At 37.1% G+C, this 24,357-nt stretch overlaps 1 protein-coding gene, 1 long non-coding RNA gene and 4 other non-coding genes across 10 annotated transcripts; 4 read left to right on the forward strand and 2 right to left on the reverse strand.

The window, feature by feature from the left end:
* Positions 1 to 211: 211 nt before the first annotated feature.
* trnaw-cca (transfer RNA tryptophan (anticodon CCA)) lies at positions 212 to 283 on the forward strand. Its single transcript has one exon. It is a non-coding gene; the product is annotated as a tRNA-Trp (tRNA).
* A 6,625-nt stretch (positions 284 to 6,908) lies between these two features.
* trnap-agg (transfer RNA proline (anticodon AGG)) lies at positions 6,909 to 6,980 on the reverse strand. The gene has a single exon. It is a non-coding gene; the product is annotated as a tRNA-Pro (tRNA).
* Positions 6,981 to 7,295: 315 nt separating this feature from the next.
* Positions 7,296 to 7,367, forward strand: trnaw-cca (transfer RNA tryptophan (anticodon CCA)). Its single transcript has one exon. It is a non-coding gene; the product is annotated as a tRNA-Trp (tRNA).
* Positions 7,368 to 12,482: 5,115 nt separating this feature from the next.
* Positions 12,483 to 24,089, reverse strand: LOC117970463 (uncharacterized). Of its 3 annotated transcripts, XR_009307865.1 has the most exons (9): positions 23,380 to 24,089; positions 17,200 to 17,437; positions 16,931 to 17,035; positions 15,983 to 16,162; positions 15,088 to 15,342; positions 14,824 to 14,980; positions 14,161 to 14,301; positions 13,731 to 13,838; positions 12,483 to 13,281 (listed from the first exon to the last, which is right to left on the reverse strand). It is a non-coding gene; the product is annotated as an uncharacterized LOC117970463 (long non-coding RNA). The 3 variants fall into 3 exon arrangements; XR_009307866.1 differs by having other exon boundaries at positions 14,824 to 14,962; positions 15,088 to 16,162; XR_004662859.2 differs by having other exon boundaries at positions 15,088 to 16,162.
* Positions 17,949 to 22,935, forward strand: LOC117417261 (uncharacterized). 3 transcript variants are annotated; one of them, XM_058993458.1, is made up of 10 exons: positions 17,949 to 18,291; positions 18,901 to 19,476; positions 19,657 to 19,907; positions 20,043 to 20,368; positions 20,612 to 20,696; positions 20,860 to 20,994; positions 21,246 to 21,403; positions 21,533 to 21,641; positions 21,893 to 22,136; positions 22,288 to 22,934. In XM_058993458.1, exons 3-10 carry the CDS (start codon positions 19,688 to 19,690, stop codon positions 22,787 to 22,789), a joined length of 1,779 nt encoding a protein of 592 aa, XP_058849441.1. In that variant the 5' UTR covers positions 17,949 to 18,291; positions 18,901 to 19,476; positions 19,657 to 19,687; the 3' UTR covers positions 22,790 to 22,934. The 3 variants fall into 3 exon arrangements, with proteins under 3 accessions (XP_058849441.1, XP_058849442.1, XP_058849443.1); XM_058993459.1 differs by lacking the exon at positions 17,949 to 18,291 and having other exon boundaries at positions 18,631 to 19,476; XM_058993460.1 differs by lacking the exons at positions 17,949 to 18,291; positions 18,901 to 19,476; positions 20,043 to 20,368 and having other exon boundaries at positions 19,759 to 19,907; positions 22,288 to 22,935.
* LOC131698986 (U5 spliceosomal RNA) lies at positions 23,887 to 24,001 on the forward strand. The gene has a single exon (XR_009307982.1). It is a non-coding gene; the product is annotated as a U5 spliceosomal RNA (small nuclear RNA).
* Positions 24,090 to 24,357: the final 268 nt, after the last annotated feature.

A 24,357-nucleotide genomic window follows, 5' to 3' on the forward strand; every position in this document is an offset into this window, starting at 1 on the left:
AACTGATAATTAGTTAACCCTGCATAGAACTACGGATTGCGCGTAGCTGTTTTTCTATAAGGATAAAGCGTAGGTAAGTTTCTATGTAGTCGATGTAGCGTTGTTGGTATAGTGATGAGCATACCTGCCTTCCAAGCAGTTGACTGGTGTGCTGGTAAATTTCACCTTAGTATATTATTATTACAGGAATCTGTGACACGTCTGATATACCGACCTCGTGGCGCAACGGTAGCGCGTCTGACTCCAGATCAGAAGGCTGCGTGTTCAAATCACGTCGGGGTCAAACTTTTGCATCTCGGCATTCCATTAAATACAACTCCTTTTCCCTCAAGCTTTGTCTGCGGAATCTCTCTTTACTCCTCGCCCGCAATCAGGCGCCCTTCCCCCGCTCCCCACTCAGCACCCGTGCCCACCTCAGTCCGGTCCTTTCTAACCGCTCCTTTCTGCTTCTTCTGCCCTATCCTCACACCCCAGCTCACGCCCCGTGAAATGTGCGCTGCAGCGGTGGTCTTTCTGCAGCGGTGCACAGATCAAACAAGGCATGTCAATAATAACGTGACTGGATCAAGACTGATCTTAATGCACCCTAATTTCGTATTCGATTATCGTATAGGCATTTATCAACGATAATCAGTGCATTGACGTTTTATTTTTCAAAATAAAGAACAAACATTATTTTTTTAACAGAAGATCCAATAAACCAATAATAGTTAAATAAACAGGTGCAACTTGTATTCAAATCAGAACACTTCCGATTATATATCTATCTATCGAGAGAGAGAGAGAGAGAGAGAGAGAGAGAGAGAGAGAGAGAGAGAGATAGATAGATAGATAGATATAGATATAGATATAGATATATATTACAGTGGATCACCTTACAATTATTATTGCTATTTCAAATAACAAACTGCAGCAAACTACCCACTTGTTTGACAGATCTTGATTTACTTCTTTTTTTTTTATGGGATCCACAAAGACAAGCGTATTTGTGTACACGCTATACTGTGTACACGCTATATTTTTTATTAGTTATTGTGGGCTTTTTATAGTTCTTCATAAATACTGCACGATTGTGTGGTTTTAATTTGTTAAGTGTGTTTATAGACAGTTGTTTTTTGTTTATATAAACTGTGTTTAATGCATTTGTGTAATGGACTAAATTGAGACGCAGGCGTGTTTACTTTATATAAACATTCACACTATCTAATGTACTTGATAACATTAATTTATAAATTCAGTTGATGGCTTTGGTTAATTTTTTTGTGACTAATTTGAATCTATTAAAATTAAAAGTATAGAGTATTTTGATATATGTTTCAATATTAACTAATTAATCAAATTAATACATATTATTAAAATAGGTGGATTAAAATGTATGGATATACTATTTGGTTGATTGTTCAGTCATTAGGAAAATAAGAAAAAAAGTAACATCAAATGTTGCTTTCAATGTATTTACAGTGTTTTTGCATAAACTGGCTGTTTCTTTTTATTTATATATTTTTTATTAAGTTCAGCAGCAGCTGTGTTTGAGGGAGGAGGGAGGAGAAATGCTGGAATCACAAACAAAATCACGATTATTATTATTATTATTTATTTCTGAGCAGACGCCCTTATCCAGGGCGACTTACAATCGAAAGCAAATACATTTCAAGTATCACAGTACAAGTAATGCAATTAAGAGCAAGATAAATACAATGACTTTGGTTCAAGCAAGTACAAGTGTGACAATACAATACAATGATACAGCAGATAAGTGTCAGTGATAGTTACATCAGAATATGATTAAATACAAAATAGTACAGATTAAACACATGGCAGATTACAGTACTCTGACGTACAGGATTAAATGCAGTAAAATAGGGGACAGTCCGCTCGTGGGTTTTTGAGAGGAAGGGTAGGAGGGAGACGGGACGGTAGCTCTGGAGGGAGGTGGGGTCGAGGGTAGGTTTTTTGAGGAGGGGAGTGATAGAGGCTTTTTTGAAGGCAGAGAGAAAGAGACCAGAAAGGAGAGAGGTGTTGAGAAGGGAGGAGATGAAGGGAAGTAGAGCAGGAGCAGCAGCTTGAAAGAGGTGAGTGGGGAGGGGGTCGGGGCACACGTGGTGGGTTTGTGACCCTGGAGCAGGGAGGAGAGGTCAGAGTCTGAGAGGGGTGAGAAGGTGGAGAAGGAGGGTGAGTTAGTAGGGGGTGCAGTGGGTGTAGGAGTTGGAGCAGGAGTGGGTGCGGGGGAGGGAGAGGTGTTGAAGAGTTTGCGGATATCTGAGGTTGGAGGAGCAGCGGCGGAGGGAGGGCAGAGGACGAGGGCGAGAGGACAGAACAGGGATGTGAGAGACAGTCATAGCAGGACAGGTGAGATAAATAGGCATAGTGGGAGCAGTGGGGTGGAGGGTACGGACCTGACTAGTAGATGGCTTCTTCCAGAGCGCCGTTAGGTTCGGATCTATTGGAACAGTGTCTCGGCGCAGGCCTCCCCTCGCTGGACTCCCACAGCAAGACTCCCGGCTCTTTTGTTGAGGCTCTTCGGTTGGCTGGCGCAGAAACAGGCTGCCTAATATATATAAAACAACTGCGTGGCAAAAGAACCAACTAAACTGCGTGGAAACCAATCAAACAGCAAATCAACTTCTATTCATTAAACCACTCACCTGGTTCTAATCACACACTAACTCAATTCAAACACCACCTTACAAAGTTACCAAATGTAGTTAATTTAAAAATTACTTGAAGCAGGAACTTGCCTATCTGCCTCAGTCCATGGTTCCTGACATAATTAATAAATAATATGATGTATTGTATTATATTGACTTATTATTATTGTTATTGTTCTTATCATTGTTGTTTTTATCAAATGATATTAATTATTTTAATTACAGTATTAATACTTCCGATTTGATACCGGCTAATAAATAACAGAGTAATACAAAAAGGCGGTGTATATTAGAATAAACAAATAACACTGCTACATGATGGCAGCATTTACGTTTTTAATTGTTATTGTAACCTACTTCATATAGTGAATAACAACCTAGGGCAACAAAAAAGGATACAGATTATTAAAACCATAATTTAATACATTTTCATTAAACTAAAATCATTTATAAATGTTGTGAGGAAAATAACTTCCAGAGTTTAAAAAGTTACCGCAAATGCCAATACTAGAATGTGTATCCTGCACGAGAAAACAGCTACAGCTGTCTGGGGTATTATTATTATTATTATTATTATTATTATTATTATTATTATTAGTTTTATTTTTCAGTTTATAAAGAATGTAATCTAAATAGGTACCTACCAATGTTCAATATGGATCTGCTTAATAACTGAAAAACATTTATGTGGGGACTTTACAGTCTTGCACCAGGGCCTAGTAACAAGAAAAGAAGTGGTCTCTCTGAATGAGAAAAAAAAGGGCTCGTCCAGGATTTGAACCCGGGCCCTCTCGCACCCGAAGCGAGAATCTACCCCAAGACCAACGAGTCACATGGTTGATTTGGCTGGGTATTGTTTTGTCATCTTGATACTATCAGCAAAATACCATGTACATTTTTCTCAGCATTGCATTCATGTGCTGAACATCATATTGGACTGTTCAGATAAGTACAGTTAACCCTGCATAGAACTGAGGATAAAGCCTAGCTGTTTTTTCTATGAGGATAAAGTGTAGGTAAGTTTCTATCTAGTGTTGGTGGTATAGTGGTGAGCATAACTGCCTTCCAAGCAGTTGACCCGGATACGATTCCCGGCCAACGCATCGCATTATTATACTTTGTTTTCTATGTACCAGTGTATGGCTGCATAATCCCTATAAACCAGTGACGGATTCAAAAATATCAAATTCCGACTCACTTAACCATATACCGTAGTGCTCGTAATTTTTGAGAACACAAATGTGGTTTATATGTATGTATTCACTTCTATTTTTAAACATATATGTTCTTCAAAGTTATTTTTTTCTAAATACCTTTCTTCCTCAGTGCTTGTGTATACTACTATTGTCTGTTAACATATAATTTATATATATAGATATATATATAGATATATATATATAGATATATATATATATATATATATAGATATATTTCAAGGAAATGATAGCAGCCCTGAAGAATTCACACAAGTCCTAATGGAATCTTTTCCAAACTTAAATGAGTGTGGAGGCTTTGAGCTTTTATAGATATCTGGCTCTACACACAGCTGTAAGTTCTCTGTGATTCTGTGCCCTAATGAAGGGTACTGTACAAGATACCTCCGAAATCCAGAGACACAAATTGGATCTGCAGTCATATATATGAAGTTGACTTAATATGGATCAAGTAAGAATTTATTGATTTCTTATGATAATTCTAAGTGTGTTCATAAAAGGATATGTCAATAAGAAGTTAAAATGTATTTAGCATTTTTATTTAGGGGGATTTGAAAGTTCAATGTGTTTATTTTCTATCTTTTTAAACATGCGTAACCTTCAGCAATAGTGTAACATTGCACTTGCAGTGAATGATACAAGACTGACACAATTCATCTCATAGGTTCCTGGATTTTCTTTACCTACTGGACCATCAATGAAGTGTATTATATGTGAGAAAGACTTCTCCTTTTCCAAAATAAAGAGTCACAGCGACAACTGTAGTGGGTTTGAATTTTTTCTTAATGTATTTATTGAAGGTTAACAAATGCATAATCTTTTTTGAAAGTTTTAGGAAATGGTAATTCTAGCAAATCTTAATAAGGGTACTGGTCTCCTTGAATATTTTTATACTGATTAATTATGGAATAGAATATTTTTATTGAATGGGACATCCCTTATAATACAAGACTGTTGGGGTTTTATGCCATACAATACAGTATTACCCAACATACTCTCCACAAACATAGCCATGTTAAGCTAGTCTTTTGTGGTATCTATGCCAGTTTTGCTTGACATTTACATAGCACTGTTTCACCAGGATCCTTTAGTATTTACAAACGTTACTTCACTTTGTCAATAGTTCTACCTCCCACATACCACGCTGACTAGATACCAGACTACGCCTACAGCAGGAAGATAGGGTACAAATAGTTTTAAAATATATTTTACTTATCAAGAGAGACATTTTTCTGAGTACACCTAATTCTCATTTATCTGATAATGTGTGGGACCTGCTTATGCATGTGATCAGTCATCCTTAATGGCCTTTGTTTTGGTGGAGGACCAACATTGCTGTTCACAACTTCTTAGTCACTTGATACTAAATGATTCTGAATTCATATTTATTATTTTAGAGCGCAGGCGACTTCACTTCAGAGCACAGACCTTGTAGAAAAAGAAACAGTAGAGGTGCCATCAACAAGTGTGTCAGTTAAATGGATACTATAGTACCACAGACAAGAGCATCATCCACCTAGTGTAATATTAAGTTCATATTTACCTCTGATTGTGCACACTTCACCCAGTGATGTGTGAACTTCTGTTCTCCCCTCTGCTGTTCACCATGAAGTGTGCCACGTCTACATTTCCTCCCCCTTTATCTGATTTCACCCGGGCAGCCTCCGTTGTTGGTGGCAGCTTTAAAACAATCAGCCGGCTAAAGCCTTCACATAAATGACTACACGCCACCTGATAAAAAAGAGAGATTTCAAAACAGGCACAGCTCACTATGAGTCTGCCGTTTCATAGCTATTGCTAAAAGTAACAAGGGTTTCTGAAACTTTAAAATCATTGTATTAGTACAGTACCGTGCTAAATCATTTACAAGTCGATTTGTACTTCACATTTTACACAAGCTTTTTAAACTCTCACAAATAATGATACGAGTAAAAAATAAATCGTAAAACCAATTTGTGCATTTGCTCTTTCTTACCGTGTGTTATTCTCTTCCATTCTTCCCCGAATTGTTCTTTCACACACTGACAAGAAGTTGAAAATGTCGGAGGCAGTCAGACCAGACTATGTAATATTTGATTGCGCTGACTGATATATCTAAGTACAGACGTCCAGGTTCGCCACTTCAACACGGTAGAGAATATAGTCCTGAGACACAGAGTTTGCATCTATTTGATTGGCAAAAATCAACAGGTCTCTTCTAATAATATTGTAACATTGAGACATTTTTGTAACTACTGTACTGAAAAAAATAAAAATAAAATTACAACACAGGACCTTTATTTAGTCAAACTTAATCAAATAAGAACATAAGAAAGTTTACAAACGAGAGGAGGCCATTCAGCCCATCTTGCTCGTTTGGTTGTTAGTAGCTTATTGATCCCAGAATTTCATCAAGCAGCTTCTTGAAGGATCCCAGGGTGTCAGCTTCAACTTGGTTCCAGACCCTCACAATTCTCTGTGAGGGTCTGGAACCAGCTCCCCAGTAATGTTGTTGCCATTAACAACTACTGCACCAACTATTGGGTTAGCAGTTTTGGCACATTGAAATGTAAAAAGAAATAGAGACCACATCGAAATGTAAATAGCGAAGCAGAAAAGGAAATACGTGCAAGGAAATGTAAAAGCGCAGAGTGAAATGTAAAAAGCAAAGTGGAAAAAGGAAACGAATAAATAAATAAATAAATGTTGAAATAAATAAATATTGAAATAAATAAATAATGTCGGTGTATTTATTTATTTCGATATTTATTTATTAATTCGTGTATTTATTCATTCATTCATGTATTTATTTCTAATTTTGGTATGTAATATGTCACAAGAGAGATTGTCTGCTTTGGCTATACTGTCAATTGAAAGATAAGTACACTTTTTTGATATCATCGAAAAATGTGCATTTTTTTTAAAAAATCCGCCATGTAGAAACAAAAATGTTTAATAAGGATATGATAAATAACTGAAACAAATTGATGTGGGGACTTTATAGTCTTGCACCAGGGCCTAGTAACAAGACAAAAAGTGGTCTCTCAACAGAAAAAAAAAAAAAAGCGGGCTCGTCCGGGATTTGAACCCGGGACCTCTCGCACCCTAAGCGAGAATCATACCCCTAGACCAACGAGCCACACGGTTACTGTTGCTGGGTATTGATTTTTCAGCAAAATACCACGTACATCTTTCTCAGCATCGCATTCTTGCTCAACATTGTGTTGGACCGTTCAGATAAGTAAACTTATAATTAGTTAACCCTGCATAGAACTACGGATTGCGCGTAGCTGTTTTTCTATAAGGATAAAGCGTAGGTAAGTTTCTATGTAGTCGATGTAGCGTTGGTGGTATAGTGATGAGCATACCTGCCTTCCAAGCAGTTGACTGGTGTGCTGGTAAATTTCACCTAGTATATTATTATTACAGGAATCTGTGACACGTCTGATATACCGACCTCGTGGCGCAACGGTAGCGCGTCTGACTCCAGATCAGGAGGCTGCGTGTTCAAATCACGTCGGGGTCAAACTTTTGCATCTCGGCATTCCATTAAATACAACTCCTTTTCCCTCAAGCTTTGTCTGCGGAATCTCTCTCTTTACTCCTCGCCCGCAATCAGGCGCCCTTCCCGCGCTCCCCACTCAGCACCCGTGCCCACCTCAGTCCGGTCCTTTCTAACCGCTCCTTTCTGCTTCTTCTGCCCTATCCTCACACCCCAGCTCACGCCCCGTGAAATGTGCGCTGCAGCGGTGGTCTTTCTGCAGCGGTGCACAGATCAAACAAGGCATGTCAATAATAACATGACTGGATCAAGACTGATCTTAATGCACCACTGATGTATCATCTAGGAAGTGCAGCAAGACTATTGACTGATTTCATCTTTTTTATTTTTAATGTATTTTATTTTATTTTATTTTATTTCGTTGTGCCCGTTATATCATCCTAACTAGCACGGTAACAAAACGACCACCGTTTCATATAGCCGTACATGGTTTTACAAACAGCTATTCAAATCAACATTGCTCTGGGCATTAAACAAACTCTGAAAAGGTTCTTCCAATACCAAACCAGTGAAGGAAGAAGCCAGTGTGACAGGCAGCCAGGGAGCTGCAGTAGAGGCTGGTAGAGCAGCAGCTGCATTGAATATACTTTATACACGTTTTCACAGGGAAGACGTCAAGGTCCTCTCGCTATCATGCATTAGTATAAATCAAACAGAAGCCCTAGAGGACTGGGCGGGGCTCTCAGACCAACAAACCCCTGCTCTAAACGACATGCACCCAAAGAAAGAAGGGAGGTTATCGCCAGGGTCCTGGCAGAGACTTTTGACAGATCAATAAAGACAAGGGATCTGAAAACGTGCTACTGATATTTAATATGGGAGACAGGGTGGAAATCCGGAGATTATAGACCCATTACCTGCATAACAGCATTAATACCACCTGGAACAAGGGATTTATTCACCTTTAGTTTCCAAGAGACCTTGTGTATCTCTATGCATACTCAGAACTGATACTATTATATATCATAAACAAGAAATAAAATTAACCCTAACTAATACTTTAAGCACAGCGCAAAAACGAGGACCAGGGGCATAGTTGGCCTTTTTTCTTTGTCAAGCTGAACGTAAAAGTGCGCAATAGCGTTTCAACTACAGTTATAAAAGTTTGCAATAGCGTTTTATTTATTTCAACTTTTATTTATTTATTCATTAATTTATTTATTTCCCGTTTACCGCTTTGCTATTTACATTTCACTGTGCGCTTTTATATTCCCGTAACTGCGTTTACATTTCGAAGCCAGTTCTCTATTTCTTTTTACATTACACTGTTACAAAACTCCCCCTGTCAATCACAGCTAGTGGGCGGCATCAAGTACACTATTGGCTAATCCAATACACTATTGGTAGTGGTGTTCGATTGAGTTTGACTGGAAATTTAGAGTTTAAAAAACAGAGGTAAAACAAATGTTGTTTATTCCGCTGAGAAACATAAATAGACACGCGTCAGTCATTTCATAATGAATCGTTTACAGAAACAATTCAAATGTCTGAATTTGACAGTATTATTCGAAGACATGTTTTGACACTTACGAACCAAATCGATGCGAGATGTGTGTCTCAGGACTACATTGTGTATCGTGTGGAATGGTAGTGAGAGGTTAGGGCAGCTGTTAGCGCTTAGTGGAAATGATGTAGACCCTGTAGTATTAGCTCGTCTTCAAGAAGCTATACACACAGTTCAAAATCATGATGCCGTTGGAAACGAATGTGGAAATGAATTGACAGTGCTGAAGACTGGCAAACCTGGACGTCCATGCCTGGATATTTCAGTCAGTCCAATAGAATATTCCATAAGGTGTGGCCTGACTGCTTCCGACATGGCAAACCTGTGTGGAGATTCTGAAAGAACAATTCCAAGAAGAATGGAAGAGAATGACATAAGGTAAGAGAGTGCAAAATTGATTGCACGATTTTTTCAATCATTGTTCCAGAAATGCACCCCAATACTGGTTACAAAATGATGCTGGGTCACCTAAAATCACGAACTGGGCAGTGTTGTTTCTGAAATCCATCATAATCACCCCAATACAGGTTACAAAATGATGCTGGGTCACCTAAAATCACGAACTGGGCAGTGTTGTTTCTGAAATCCATCATAATCACCCCAATACAGGTTACAAAATGATGCTGGGTCACCTAAAATCACGAACTGGGCAGTGTTGTTTCTGAAATCCATCATAATCACCCCAATACTGGTTACAAAATGATGCTGGGTCACCTAAAATCACGGGCTATTCTGATTCAAAGTAAATGCATTTTTAAACAGCATTGTTTTTGGATGATTATGTGTTTGTGTAAGCATGTAAACAGCAACAGAACTTTTCATTTTGAGGAGGTAATACCATTAGTAACGTATATAAGGATTGCATAAACTGAGAGGAATCAGCAGAACATCAACCAATATCAACACAACACAGTAACAATAATAATAATTTTTAAAAAAATCTTTATTTTATATAGCACCTTTCATTTAAACACCCCAAAGCGCTTCACAAGAATAAAACCACGCAAAGAACAATGACAATCAAGGTTGACTACGTAGTAAAACAACAAACAAACCCCTGTAAATGCATACACAACAATAACAGGTCAGACAATGAAAGCTATGGTATACAAGTGGGTTTTCAGCTTGGATTTAAAAGTGCTTACATAATTTAGTAATTGTGATAAAAGAAGAAAATGTTACCTACCTTAAACATAACTGGAGCTACAGCCCATATATATATATATATATATATATATATATATATATATATATATATATATATATATATATATATATATGTAAATCTATACTTGACTTTTCAAAGCTTGTCTAAATTGTAAAATACAAAACCTGTAAATACAAGACCTGTAAATGCTTTACTGCATCTCCCAAGGGGGTATGTCACTGCTCTGTTGTGATACCTGTATGTGTTTGTCTCATCCATAGCATTTCGAGTACAGGAATCCTTATGAAGAGTTGACCCAGAAGGAACTCTGATGCGGGCTCTGTCAATTATCCCGGGTTTAAAAGGCATGTCGTATGCAGACAGGCTAAAAGAATTGAATCTATTCAGTCTTGAACAAAGAAGACTACGCGGCGATCTGATTCAAACATTCAAAATCCTAAAAGGTATATACAATGTCAACCCGGGGGACTTCTTTGACTTGAAAAAAGAAAAAAGGACCAGGGGTCATAAATGGAGATTAGATAAAGGGGCATTCAGAACAGAAAATAGGAGGCACTTTTTTACACAGAGAATTGTGAGGGTCTGGAACCAACTCCCCAGTAATGTTGTTGAAGCTGACACCCTGGGATCCTTCAAGAAGCTGCTTGATGAGATTCTGGGATCAATAAGCTACTAACAACCAAACGAGCAAGATGGGCTGAATGGCCTCCTCTCGTTTGTAAACTTTCTTATGTTCTTATGTTCTAATGCACACAGTAAGACGGTGAAAATACTCAGTGCCAGCTCCTAACTGTCTGTGGCATATCGATGGAAAACACAAACTTATAAGGTACTAGATTAGTCTTTCATGTGTCACAATTGCAGACTCTGTATTTAAATCAAGTTACTCACACATTGACATCTTCTCAAATAAATTTGAGTGGAAAGGCTTTCTTGTGTTTTCAAAAAGATAAAGTGTTTGTTTTCTTATTTCAATTACACTTCATGGTAAACAGTAGAGGGGAGAACAGAAGTTCACACATCACCGGACGCAGTGTGCACAATCAGAGGTAAATTCAAAGTAATATAACACAAGATGGATGTTTCTTCTGTTTTATCTGTTGGACTGTATTCCACATTTAACTGACCTTCACTAGCTTAATGCAAGTAGACTTAATTCTCAAACAATAAAATAATTCTCAAAACCCTTATTGTTAAACACAATAGGTGGCAGTTTTTTTTATCCCCAATGTATCTGTAATTCGCACCCTGATTTAAAATTTAAATTGAATTCAGGTCCTTCTAAAAAAAAGTGTCCTGTATATCACATGGTACTATACTGTACCTGTTTTCTGACTATAGTAGCTGTAATGATCTTTAGGGTCTATCATTTTAATAGAAATTCATATGTTTTGTATTGTTCAATATGCAACATTCATTCTCTTCCTTTATACCATCTTTATGCATTGCACTGGGCTTTCCTTTCCACAAGTCCTTACCACAATTCTTCAAAGAAGGCTGTAATAACCACAAGCTTAGAACAGAAGGCAACCAGAGAAGCCAGAGAAGATCCCTCTCAGGTATTAATGTACCTATTTCAGGTCCAGTAATACAGTGCTTCTCACCAGTACAACCAATATTTTCAAATGTTAATTTGCTTTCTTAAAACTGGTGTATGAAGGCCAAACACCCTCCAGTACATTTTCAAAAAATAATTTCAAATAAACTTTGTGTGCATAAAAAAAAATACATATATTTTTAAAGTAGTCTTCCAATGTTTAAGAGCAAAGATGCAGTATTTGTAAAGTGGGTTTGCATATTTGTTTTTTCGGTTGATGAGGAATATGGGATTGACTGGGCTGGACCACACGGTCATGATACTGAAGGAGTATCCATCCCTGAGATCCAACTTCCTCGTCAGTTAACAGCACAAGAAATCGCAACATTGCAAAATCCAGAAGACCAGCATGCTTTGAGCATTTACACAGACACTGTTACAATAATCTCAGAAATATTGGGGAATTCCTAAAATAGGAACATGATACAGTGACACATACATTTTCATGGTTATAGTTCATAACGAGTATATACTGCACATTTGTGTAAAGACTACCTCTACAATAGCAATACATTGTGTAAAGACTACCTCTACAATACCAATACATTGTGTAATGACTACCTCTACAATAGCAATACATTATTTTTGTAGTTTGATCAGTGTTAATCTTTCTTAGTATGATACTTCTGAACCCTGACAAGTACTAATACCTCACAATATCACCAAGGTATATAAGGTAAATCAGAATTTTTATATTATTAGTGTTTCTTTTTTCAGCAGTTCCTGTAATTTGTTAGTGTGACAGGTAAAACAAATTGGGTGAGAAAAGGACATAACATTGGCAAAAAAATTAAATTAGAAAGAAACAGATTTGATGATTTTTTTATTGTTTGGGACAGCTGTATTTTTTGTCATTGAGTCTGACTTTCTTAAATAAATAAATGACAATAGTATCTGTGCTTATGTTGATATTTAACAGATGTTTTCACAAACTTAAGGAAGTATTTTAGAAGAAAAAAAAGCGTTGTCTTCTCCCCCCCCCCCCAAAAAAAAAGTTTTGAGAATCAGTGCATTATTTATTGTAATCGAAATAATAAAATGGCCTAATAAAATTGCCAGTCATTAATTTGAATTTCTTTCTTAGTACATTTAGTATTTATATAAATGTATTATTACTTGTACTGTGATTCTTGAAATGTATTTTTGTTTACGACTGTAAGTCGCCCTGGATAAGGGTATCTGTTAAGAAATAAATAATAATAATAAATAATAATAATAATAATAATAATAATAATAATAATAATAATAATAATAATATAGCAGAACATTAACCTGGATGTTTTTTTTTTACTTTGTCATATTTATATTTCTAGTTGTCAAATCAATTATGTTGTATATTTTAATTGGCCCCTGAAGGAGTTCAAACAGATTTCTCATGGCGGAATTCTAAATTAGACAAGTCCAAAGCCGGTGTCCACAGTATGTATACAGGAAAGAAGATCCTCCTCAAATGATGAGTAGTGAAAGTCGTGTCTGGGTAGTTTAATGATTTCGAAGCAGGTGGATGCTTTGGGCAGTTTGGTATCTGTGACCTCAACAGACTGCTCCTTCGGGAGGACCTCCCATCCAACCCAGAATCTGAGGAGATCAATCAGCACTCTTGGTGATGCTACAAAAGTGAAAAATAAATAAATGCCTCTTTTCAAATTTCACAGGGTCTTGAGTACTGTCAAGTCAGCTTTTTGAAAAGTAACAAATATTTTTACTTTTGTTGATTATAATGTGCTACGTATGATCTACCTATGTACATATAATACTTGCATATAAAAGACATGAAGGCTGTATTTGTGCTTTGAGTCGTAAAAATAAAATCATACTAGCACAGTAGTGACATCAAAATGTTATTCGTCTACAAGATTATTCTTATTCATTACATTCCCTTTCAGTGTGAACATTAGCTTATGTATTCTTTGTATAGGAATATTACATATGAAGTGGTGGCAAATGCTGTTTTGAGTGATGAAGAATAAGAAGTTGTCCCTTCTCGTATAAGGTAAGAATGAGTTGGGTGGTTAAAATAAAATTATACATGGCGATGATTAATAGATTCAATTATACCGTTTCAATGAATGTCCTGAAGAAGCCTGTGATACGGCATTTAGTCTCAAGAGAACAGTCATCATCATCATCATCTTCCGCCACATTCAGTGTGGGCCAGGTGATCATCTTGAGGAAAAAAAGAATGAATAGATAAATGAATGAACGGCAGGGGATCTCTTGCTGAACCTTATTGGCCATTTTTGTTCAATTCCAATATTGAAATTGCTCAATAACAAGCTTCATCTCAAAGCTCTATACAAGCTGGGTTTTATATTGTAGACCAAAACATACTAGTATATGAGCTTCACAGTTACACCAAAAAATATATAAACTTCAGAATTAGAAATATAACTATTAAATCACATGATCAAAACACTGAAACAGTAACACACTGCCACAGGCATTCACAACTTAATTAGGGAACAACATGTAATAAAATGTAACACACCTGGGAGGTGTATAGTGTGTCAGAGGCCCTTGGAAACATCAGTGGAATAATATCACTTCTTTCCTTCAGGAGAGGCCAGACCAATGTCTCTTTCAGTCTTTTCCTCAGCTGTTTAACCTGTCGAGTTGGTCTTACAATAACCTACCACAAATAAGAAGAGTATAGCAGAGTAATAAGCAAACTGAAGAATGTACCCAATTAAAATGCATAATAACTGTAGGTCAGGGGTGGTCAAACAGCCCTGTGGACTCCCATCCCCAGCCGGCAAAGGAACGACAGGATTGAACCAGCAACCTCAGAGTCGTAAAGCGCACCCTGCACTCCTAGTGGAGGCCTTTACCGAATGCGCCACTCAGGAATCCAGTCCAGCGGATTTTATAGGTCACCTTTCATTAACAATGTCTAAAACACATGGAAGAATTTCAATGTGACGAATTAAGCAGGTGAATTTGTTAAATGAAGTCCTTTAGTGATCGTTTCAATTAAAAATTCCCTCTTCAGACCTCAATCACAAGAGTTTCCCTTTTATTGAACACATTTGCTGGATAGGGGCTCTCCATGACTGGGTTTGGCCACCCCTGCTGTAGGTTATCAATTAATTACAAAACTAACCAGTACAATGAGTAAACCTAACATGGATATGCACGAAACAAACCTACTTACAGCGTGAAGGAGGAGTTTGTCCATTAGCCAATGCCGATTTTCTTGCCGTTCCATTCTTAGTTGTTCACATGGAACGGAGATCATCCCACTCTACATCAGTGATTTACACTTCAGTACATTTCAGTCTCCAGCCTACAACCTTGAATTTGGGACAATTCTGTTCAAAAGAGTGCTTGTTAGCAATTTTCAGAGGCACAGAAAATGAGAGAATACAGAACAGACAATAAAAGTTTCAGCCATTGAAATTATGCATACATTACTTACTAATCTGACAGTTTCACGAACATCAATATCAGGACAATCGTGAATCTCCAGATTGGCTGTTTCTGGTGCACCTCCAAGCAACACATGGATAATTGCGGGACTCAATCCAGCTAAGCTTGGACCACCGTGCAGGAAAGAATGTCCAATCATTCGCCCAGCAACGTGAAACATGTCACTCTCGAGAAGGAACTCAGATGTGGAGGGAATTAAATGGTCAGGTTCTCCTTCAAACATTAAAAGTTCTGTCAGTGATTCCTGAGGAGGGAGGAAATCAAACATAAATAAGAATCAAATCACATTTTATATTCTGCAAAAAATTGAACTCACAAAACATGCACTGCTAACTGAGTTCATACTGTCTAGGCGTTACTTACACAATTGTAAACATTAAAGCACAGTGTCTAGATGCAAGACTAAACAATAATGGAAACAAACAATGATTTCTGTAGTACTCTTAGAATAAATAACCTGAACAGTGATGTCCTTGGCCAGTTAATTAACTAAAACCATTGCGCATGGGATGCCTCCACTATACAGTCTATCCTTATTCTGTTAGATTGGTGATGTATAAAAAGCAAAAATATGACCGATAAAGTATATAGATTTTTTCCACAAGCATGTGACAAATATTACAAATACATTGTGATCTGTAATATTCTTGAGCAAATTAATATAAACTGACATTTCTAAATAACGTCATTTAAAAACCCTGTTTTATAGAAAGCAAGTTACGATGAAAACCAAACTGAAGCTTTGATATAATTGTGGAGAAAAAGAACCTGTTCACTCCTTCACCCACAGCTGCATCGCCTATGGAAAACTCAGAACATTAAAATATGAAACCATGATTAAAATCTTAAAAATAAAGAGAGTGAGTAAAATTCCATTCAAATACCTTCAAGTGTGCATTTTAAAGGACAGGCCCATTCTATTATGGACATTTTATAAAATGACAAAATGTCCCTCTCTCTATTCTCCATGCTGTCTCGCAAATCCATTCTTAGATGGAGTGGTTTACCAGTTTCATGCTGCTTCAATACAGCCTCCCTGAACAAATTTGCCATGATTTTCCATTCTGAAAAGAAATAAAACATACCCATTGAAAAACAGAAAGGTGTGAGCTTATTTCATTCAACACATAAAATTAATTCAAATAATTTAATTCACAAACCGTCCTCAGCCTCTCTGCTGTCAACGAAGACTGCTCTGTCTACTCCTGCATCCCTATTGCTGTCTATTATTTCACTTGGTCTATCCGGAATACACTCCTGAGGCTGTAGCAGCTCATCAGAATTCAGCAGCACACAAGTTACTGTTGCAGTGGGCACCTCTGAACTCTGAGTCTCACCTACTCCTTCCACTACACTACTGTCTGTGCTCTCAAATGAAGGCCTTGAAGACAATACATTTTAGATCATAAGTTTCACATGAAGTAATTAACTAAGAAGACACAGCAAAACAAAGACAATTAAGGACAAAGCATCACAAGCATATGCAGGACCAACACATTCTCAGATCACTGTGAGAATTTTCATCAAAAAGTTCCTTTGGTATATGACAACAGGTAATAAGAACTTGACATATGTATCCATGAAGTGCAGCAAAACAATGATTATAACCACTACTTAAATTATATTACATCAAAACACAGCCAATCAGCTTTTATTCATTTTGAAAACATTTAACGAGACCAATACATTTATTTCTGTAAGACTACATTAACATAATCATTTCCTGAAAACCACTATACGCATATTTCATCATTTTACTGCAAATAAACCTTTCAAAATAGTTAATGTACTGTATTTAACAATGACCAATTACATTAACAAAAACACTATACCTGCTGCTACAGCCGTCACTGTGACTTTATTTCTGAGAAGGAAAAGTCTTTCTCACAAAAGAGGCACTTCATCAGGGGCCCAGTGGATAAGGACAGCCCAGGAACCTACAAAATGAATTGCAGCAGACACGTCATTCACTGCAAATGCAATGTTACACTACAGCTGAATGAACATGTGGAACCCTCAAAACCCACCAAAGAAGATGGATGAATAATAAGAATTTACCAGCACTAAGAAATAATCAAAGAAAAAAACAATAAGCTCTTACCTGATCCATATTAAGACCTCTTTGTAGCGGCCTTACATAGATAATGGCAGAGACCATTTGGGTTTCTGGGTCCCTTAAATATTTTGCTGAGTACCCCTCATTAGGGCAACAATAAAAGCCTAGATCTGTCTTCTCGTAGATCCTGAAATTTTTATTAGTTAAAATCCACCACCCTCACTCAGTTTGGGATAAGATTCGAATAACTGTCTTCTGAATCCTTCACAACTGCTGTCACAACCTTGACATAAAACAGAACACAAATGTAATAAATGTGAATCTAGCGAACATCTTAAACACTGATATTATTTATTATTATTATTATTATTATTATTATTATTATTATTATTATTATTATTATTATTTATTTCTTAGCAGACGCCCTTACCCAGGGCGACTTACAATTGTTACAAGATATCACATTATACATTGTTTCACATTATACAGATATCACATTATTTTTACATACAATTACCCATTTATACACAACCTTGTATTTTGCTGCTACTAAAGCAGCATAGGTGTTTTATTGGTTTTATTTTTTTTATAGCATCTGTAAGCAAAACACAAAGCTGAACGGATCACTAACTGCAAAACAATCCCAAACTAAATTCCAGACATTTACTTAGGAGTAGCATCTAAAAGGATTTTGGGAGCTTTATGATAGTAATAGTGGTTGATGACATTTCAGTAGCATAGAACAGTGGTTTAATAAAAAGTCTAAAATATCGAAGGTCAGGGCTGCCAACACACACGCACTGGCCGTGAGACTCACACATTTGAGCATATTCTCACGCTCACACGCATTGGTAAAAAAGTGTCACGCAATTTTTGGGGTCAGTTTCTAACACTCTTCTTGGAAGACACTGTAACTGAATGGCTGCACGTGTAATGTTTTTATTTATTACTGCTGAAAAGTCAGAGTGTCGCACTTCATCTGCCGGAATGAACCACCTTGCTAACCAGTCAGGGGTTCGCGGGAAGAATTGTAACAGTCCATCACAAGTCCTCCGCGAGCTTAAGCAGCGGCGAGCCGGAAATGCGACAGAGACAGCAGTGAGAGGTGCAGATACAAACCCCGGTACAGCTTGAGAGGTAGGAAAACGGTTACACACAATTTTTTTTTTAATCTTCTTAAGATTTGTGCTTATCTGATCATCCGTGATTATTTATGATGCTAATAATTATGCGTTGCTTTGAAGTTCATAGATATAGCTAGTATCCTTCGCTGCTATTATAAAATCAGATTAATGACATCAATTGTAATTTTAACAAAAAACTTTATTATAGTTTATTTATATTATTCGTGGTTAAGTTCAAATTGCTTTGATGATGGTCTGTCTGCTTTGAGTTCTTTTTGACAGATAAACTGTTATATATAAATATATATATATATATATATATATATATATATATATATAAAAGCATTCTAGAGCTCGATGTTGAATGATTTATAAATATGCAAATATCCGTTACTGAAATTATAGACCAGGAGTATTATTATTAATACGATTGTTGTTGTTATTATTTATTAATTTGTCAGACACCATTTTCAAATATAAACTAAATAACTGTCTAAATAAAAACTGTCTAAATGAATAACTTTGAACTGTCTAAATAACGAATTGCCACACTCCAGTGTTTGATCTTTTAACTGAGCACTAGACACCGATACAAAAAAAGTGTGTTTTTTTTTTTTTACAGATGAGTAAATCAAACAAGCCAAACCATGCAAAGGGCTCTAGAAGACAGCAACAACCCAAAGTGTGTCCACCAGGATCAAAGCGAAAAGTACCAGAGAGCCAAAAACTGACAGCCTTCTTTGGCCCAGGAAGGCTTGACACACCACTGTCACCAGAACCTGGTCATGCTGATGTACCTGCTGAAAAGGCAGCCAGGATAGAGTGTGTAGGGGAAGATTCAGCTGATGGGACAGAACCAGATGACTCTACAAAAAAGTCTGTGCCAGCCAAGAAGTCAAATTCTTCTGGAAAATCAAGAACCAAATGTGGGGCAGCCACTTATAAATCCAAATTCCAGCCCGGGTGGACAACAGAATGGCCCTTTATTAAGAAGGGACTCACGCAGCATCATTTTTGGTGTGAGATTTGCAGAACTGAGAATGCTTGTTACCATATGGGCCATGCAGATGTGGAGCGTCACATAGAGAGCGAGTCACACCAGAGGAAGGTCAAGGCAGTGGAGCAATCGCAGCAAATTACCAAATTTACAGTGAACACAGCTCCAAAGGTGGATAACATGACACAACTTGAGGCGAAGGTATGAATGAATAACTTCTTTAACATTTTGTTTTTCCAAAATTATTTTCTTCTTGTACAGAAGATATTGGCAAACACATTTGACTGGTACTTTTCCCATTTGTTACACTGGAAGACTAACCACAGAAACAGCTTTTTGTTCTGACTGTAAAAGTATTCTTTTTTTATACTTTGTTTTCAGGCACGAAGCTGAGATCAAAGTTGCTGTGACGATGGTAAATCACAATGTCCCCCTTGCAGTTGCTGACCACTTCAGCCCACTGATGAAAGAGTGTTTTAAGGATTCAGATGTGGCACAGAGATATGGTGCTGCAAGGACCAAGACTACTTGTATTATCAACAGGGCGATAGCACCATACCTTCATGATGAGCTGGTCAAAAAGATGAGAAACAGGCCATACACCTTGTCAACTGATGGATCAAATGATACAGGTACATCTCATTTTAGAGAAAAGAAGGACTTTTAATGATTTTCATTAATCCTAGTTTTTGATTAAATGAAGCACAATAACTGTGATGTTTGTATTTATCCACAGTTTATTTTTTTTATCAATTCATTTTTTTTAGGAAGGGAAAAGATGAACCCATTGACTGTGAAGCTGTTTGATGTAGACAGGGTGGAACACATGTTCCTAGATATGTGCATCACAACTGGCACTAATGCTGCCACAGCAGAGACCATTTTTGAAAAAATGGACAGTGTCCTCAAGAAGGATAACATCCCATGGCAAAACTGTGTAGGTCTGTCAGTGGACAATGCCAATGTGAACATGGGTGTCTGTAACTCTATCAAATCAAGGATATTAAGCATAAACCCGACTGTTTATGTCCATGGTTGTCCTTGCCACATAGTTCACAACAATGCCAGTGCTGCTGGGACTCATTATATTGAGGTTTGTACCGACACTTTATACTGATGATATGCATTAAGTTTCAATTCCTTCAAGTTTCACTGTATCATTTAGAGGATTCAAATTAGTGTAAACAATCTAGTTAGAACCTGATAATTATAGAGTGATAATTTTCTGATAAAACAAAAATAATTATGCACAAGAAAAAACAATAATTTAAAAAGATATGTAGATAGAAAACTTTGGCTTAAATTATAAATGTTGAAATTAAATTTCCTATTTCAGTTGTCAGACTTTGATGTGGAGGATGTGGTTGTAGATATTGGATACTGGTTCAAAGCAAGCACAAAGAGAAAATGTAGACTGGATGGTAAGAGTTTTTCATAATATAATAAGCCTTTTTGAAATGATAACAATAAATCATGAAAAGCCAGTCTTTACCAGCACACAGTTTCAGGCAATAGAAAAAAGTTTTTTCCTAGTTGTATAAAATGCCACTATCACAGCATTTTAAATTTTTTTTTTTTTTTCAGAATTCTGTGTGTTTTGTGATACTGAGTACATGGCTGTCATATACCATGTTTCCACACGGTGGCTGAGTCTGGAGACGGCAGTAGTCCGCATTCTACAGCTGTATCGAGCACTTGTCAGCTACTTCAAGTCTAACAGTGAGTACTAATTAGGCTTGCCACCCGTTCTGGTTTTGCCTGGATTGTTCTCTTTTTAAGGCTGCTGTCCCGGGAAATCTCTAAGACTTCCCGGGACATTAAATATTAAATATACTTAAAAGTATACTTTTTTTTTTGTACAAAATGACTCTGGTGGCAGGTGACAACCCTAGCTCATCCACCTAGATATTTAAAATGCCAGTTGCATCTTGCTATAATGCTTGATATATCTTTGTCTCTGTCATTTACAGTTGAGAAACAAGCCCGCTTTAAGAGGCTTAGGAAGCATTTTGAGGATCCAATGACAGAGGTACACCTCTTATTCTACCAGGCCACACTGCCTGTCTTCACAGAGTTTAATTTACTCTTTCAGCGACAAGAGCCATCTGTGTATCTTCTCTATGGACAGGTAAATATATAATATTCTTCACTTCTTTCCACAACATTATAATTAAAGTTGTATAATTAAATAATGATTTGTTTTGAACATTTTACCATTGTATTATTATTAATATAATTTGTGATTTTTTTTTTTCAGATGAGGTCTTATGTTAAGAAACTCATGTCCAAGTTTGTTACCACAACTGCAATAAAAAATGCTGATGTGTGTGAAGTTGAGTATAAAGACAAACAGAACCAGGTGGCAGGTATGTGCTAAAAATAGAAATCTATGTAAAAATAATTTTAAAGATGTGGAATTCAAAGGCAGGTATTAAAAATATTTGAAAAGATTAATTTCTAGGAATGTTTACTGTTGATGTTAATTACTCTTTTGGGTAATCTTAAACTTTGTAAAACAATGTCAAACTGAATCTGACTATAACAAAATAAAAACTTGCATAAAGCAATAAACACTAAAGGGAACAATATATTTATTCTAAGTTTTGTTATTAACTAGATCACAAGCTTAATGTTGGCTGGACAACAAGAACAACCCTCAACCGTCTGCATGAAGCTGGTGAGATCAGTCAGTACCAGGTAGACAACTTCCACAAGGCTGTGAGGGCATTCTTTGTTGCAGCTGTTGACTATGCCCTTAAGAAACTGCCCTTCAAGGAGCCAGTCCTTGAACATTCACAATTCATTGACTTTCAACAGAAGATGGACTGTGATGTGAATGATGCCCTATACTTTGTGTACAGGTATGCTTCTTAGATTCATGGTAATGTATTTACTAAAGATAGCAACACAGGAAACAGATACAATGTTTTAAAAAAATGATAAAACATGTGAAAGAAACAGAAAAGTAAAGGGTTTTTAATTATATAATGTCTTTCAATCTAAATATTTCAGGTTTAGTCATCTGCTTCCATATGGAGATCCCAAAGAACAGGACAAGTTGAGTGAGGAGTTCCTGGACTATCAACTTATGGAGGAAAAGGACATTCCCAGAAGCATTTGGGAGCAGGCGGTGAGCAGAGTCAGTGAGCAGGAGGTGTACCACAGGATGGATAAAGTGTGGGCACACATGGCCACAATCAAGAGTCCAGTAACAGGAATGCCTAAGCTACCCATGCTGAGCAAGGTGGCACAACTAATTATAACCCTGCCACACTCTAATGCTGATGCAGAAAGAGTTTTTTCAATGATTGGACTAAACAAGACTGACACACGGAATGCTCTGGCCTTGGAAGGCACACTGTCTTCTATAATGACAATAAAGATGTCCGGTATGGAGCCCAACTGCTTCAAGTATGAGCCCCCAGCAGAAGTAATCAAGGCCTCCAAGTCAGCTGCTTCCAGTTACAACCGTGAACATGCAGCAGCTTCAAATGCTGGCTCAGAATGCACCTAAGGTAATGATTTTCCATCTTTTAAAAAAAAAATGTCTATTTGTTTTGCAACTAAGTCACTCACAGCACTTCACCGCGCGCTAAAATTGTACTTGTTCAAAAGTCTCACTCAAACAGTTTCCTAAAAGTTGGCAGCCCTGCGAAGGTACAGGTTACACTGCATTAAGATCTACATCGCGTTATTTGTTATTATAGAGCTTCTCATTGGGTTTATTTGTATCTGCTTTTAGAATCGTGATATATACTGAACATCGAAAGAAACTTTAGATAAAATTCACTAGAATGACAAATTCTGTTTTACAGCAGGTGCAGTAAGATTGTAATGTGCTGATTAACAATTGACATTGTACTGTATATGGTTATGGGGGGACAGGGGGTACTGTGAAATTCACAGGCTAGTACTAGCGTGTGGCCACCGTTGCTGAGCAGCAGGCATTTTGTCATCATGTCCATCATGTATATACCTCGTTTTTTGTTTGGTTTTTTTTTCGAATGAAATGTGTAATAATACTGATCAGTTTCTTGTGATGCTCAGTATATGTACTATTAAATAACGCGTTTTAATTTTGACAGAATATTTGCATAAACGTACCTTGAAAGGTGGTTCTACATTCAGTTCGTCTTTCTGCTGAGTCTAGTCGGCTCCGTGGAGTCGGGTTTCCTTTCAGACAGCAGAAGTTGGGAGTGTAAGTGACACCAACACGGCGCTGGAGTGGGAACGCTCGTCTTCTTTTTGAAGGCGATCCTCTGTACGGGGCGGAAATCCTTGAAACTTCGGCTAAAAATAGAGAGGGACAAAAAAATATAAACGGAAAACGAATACCTTGGGGTTGAGCAATACTGTTGGGTGGAAACCGCGCTGCAGGGTTGGATCATATTTGCATACCCATAATGCACTTTGGTAGAATCTAATTTCCTCTTATGAAATGCATGCTTTTAAAATATCATATTTAAATCTAAATGTCAACATACAGTACTTGTATGCTGTTTTGGCTGTTTTTCTCAAGACTTAGACTTTAAAATGCTCGTTTAAAACAACTACCCGTCCCTTGTTACAATAACAATATGAGTAGGTTGCCTACTGAACGGTGATGTTAGCATACTCTGGTTTCTCTTCAGATCGCATAAATCTTTCGCCTTTTACTAAAGATTTCCGTGGAGAGGAACATTTATGAGTTTCAACTAATTTTTTGATGCCCTGCTTTGGCGGGGCTTCCCTTTGTTGTGTAATAATAGAATTGCAGTATGTGCTGTTGTTCACACCAGCACCAGTGTTATACGCGGTCCCTTTTTTCTTGCTCCCTTTCGTGTAGTTTTCAACTCGATGCATTAACTTTAGGCACAGACCTGCACAACAGCGCCATGTTGCCACGGCAGCAGTATTACATCCGTAGTGGTTTGTTTAGCACTACCATAGAGAATGAATGGGACATCGTTTAGGGCGGTTTAGCTAAACAATTCTTTCTATTAGTCCAAAGAATGTAGTGGTAACATTTATTAACATCTAAAATGATTATAAATCGTTTTTTTAGAGTTCTCTGTAATATTTATATCAACCATTATGCAGACC

This window comes from Acipenser ruthenus, chromosome 20 (assembly GCF_902713425.1).
Source record: "Acipenser ruthenus chromosome 20, fAciRut3.2 maternal haplotype, whole genome shotgun sequence".
Taxonomy (NCBI): Eukaryota; Metazoa; Chordata; class Actinopteri; order Acipenseriformes; family Acipenseridae; genus Acipenser; species Acipenser ruthenus.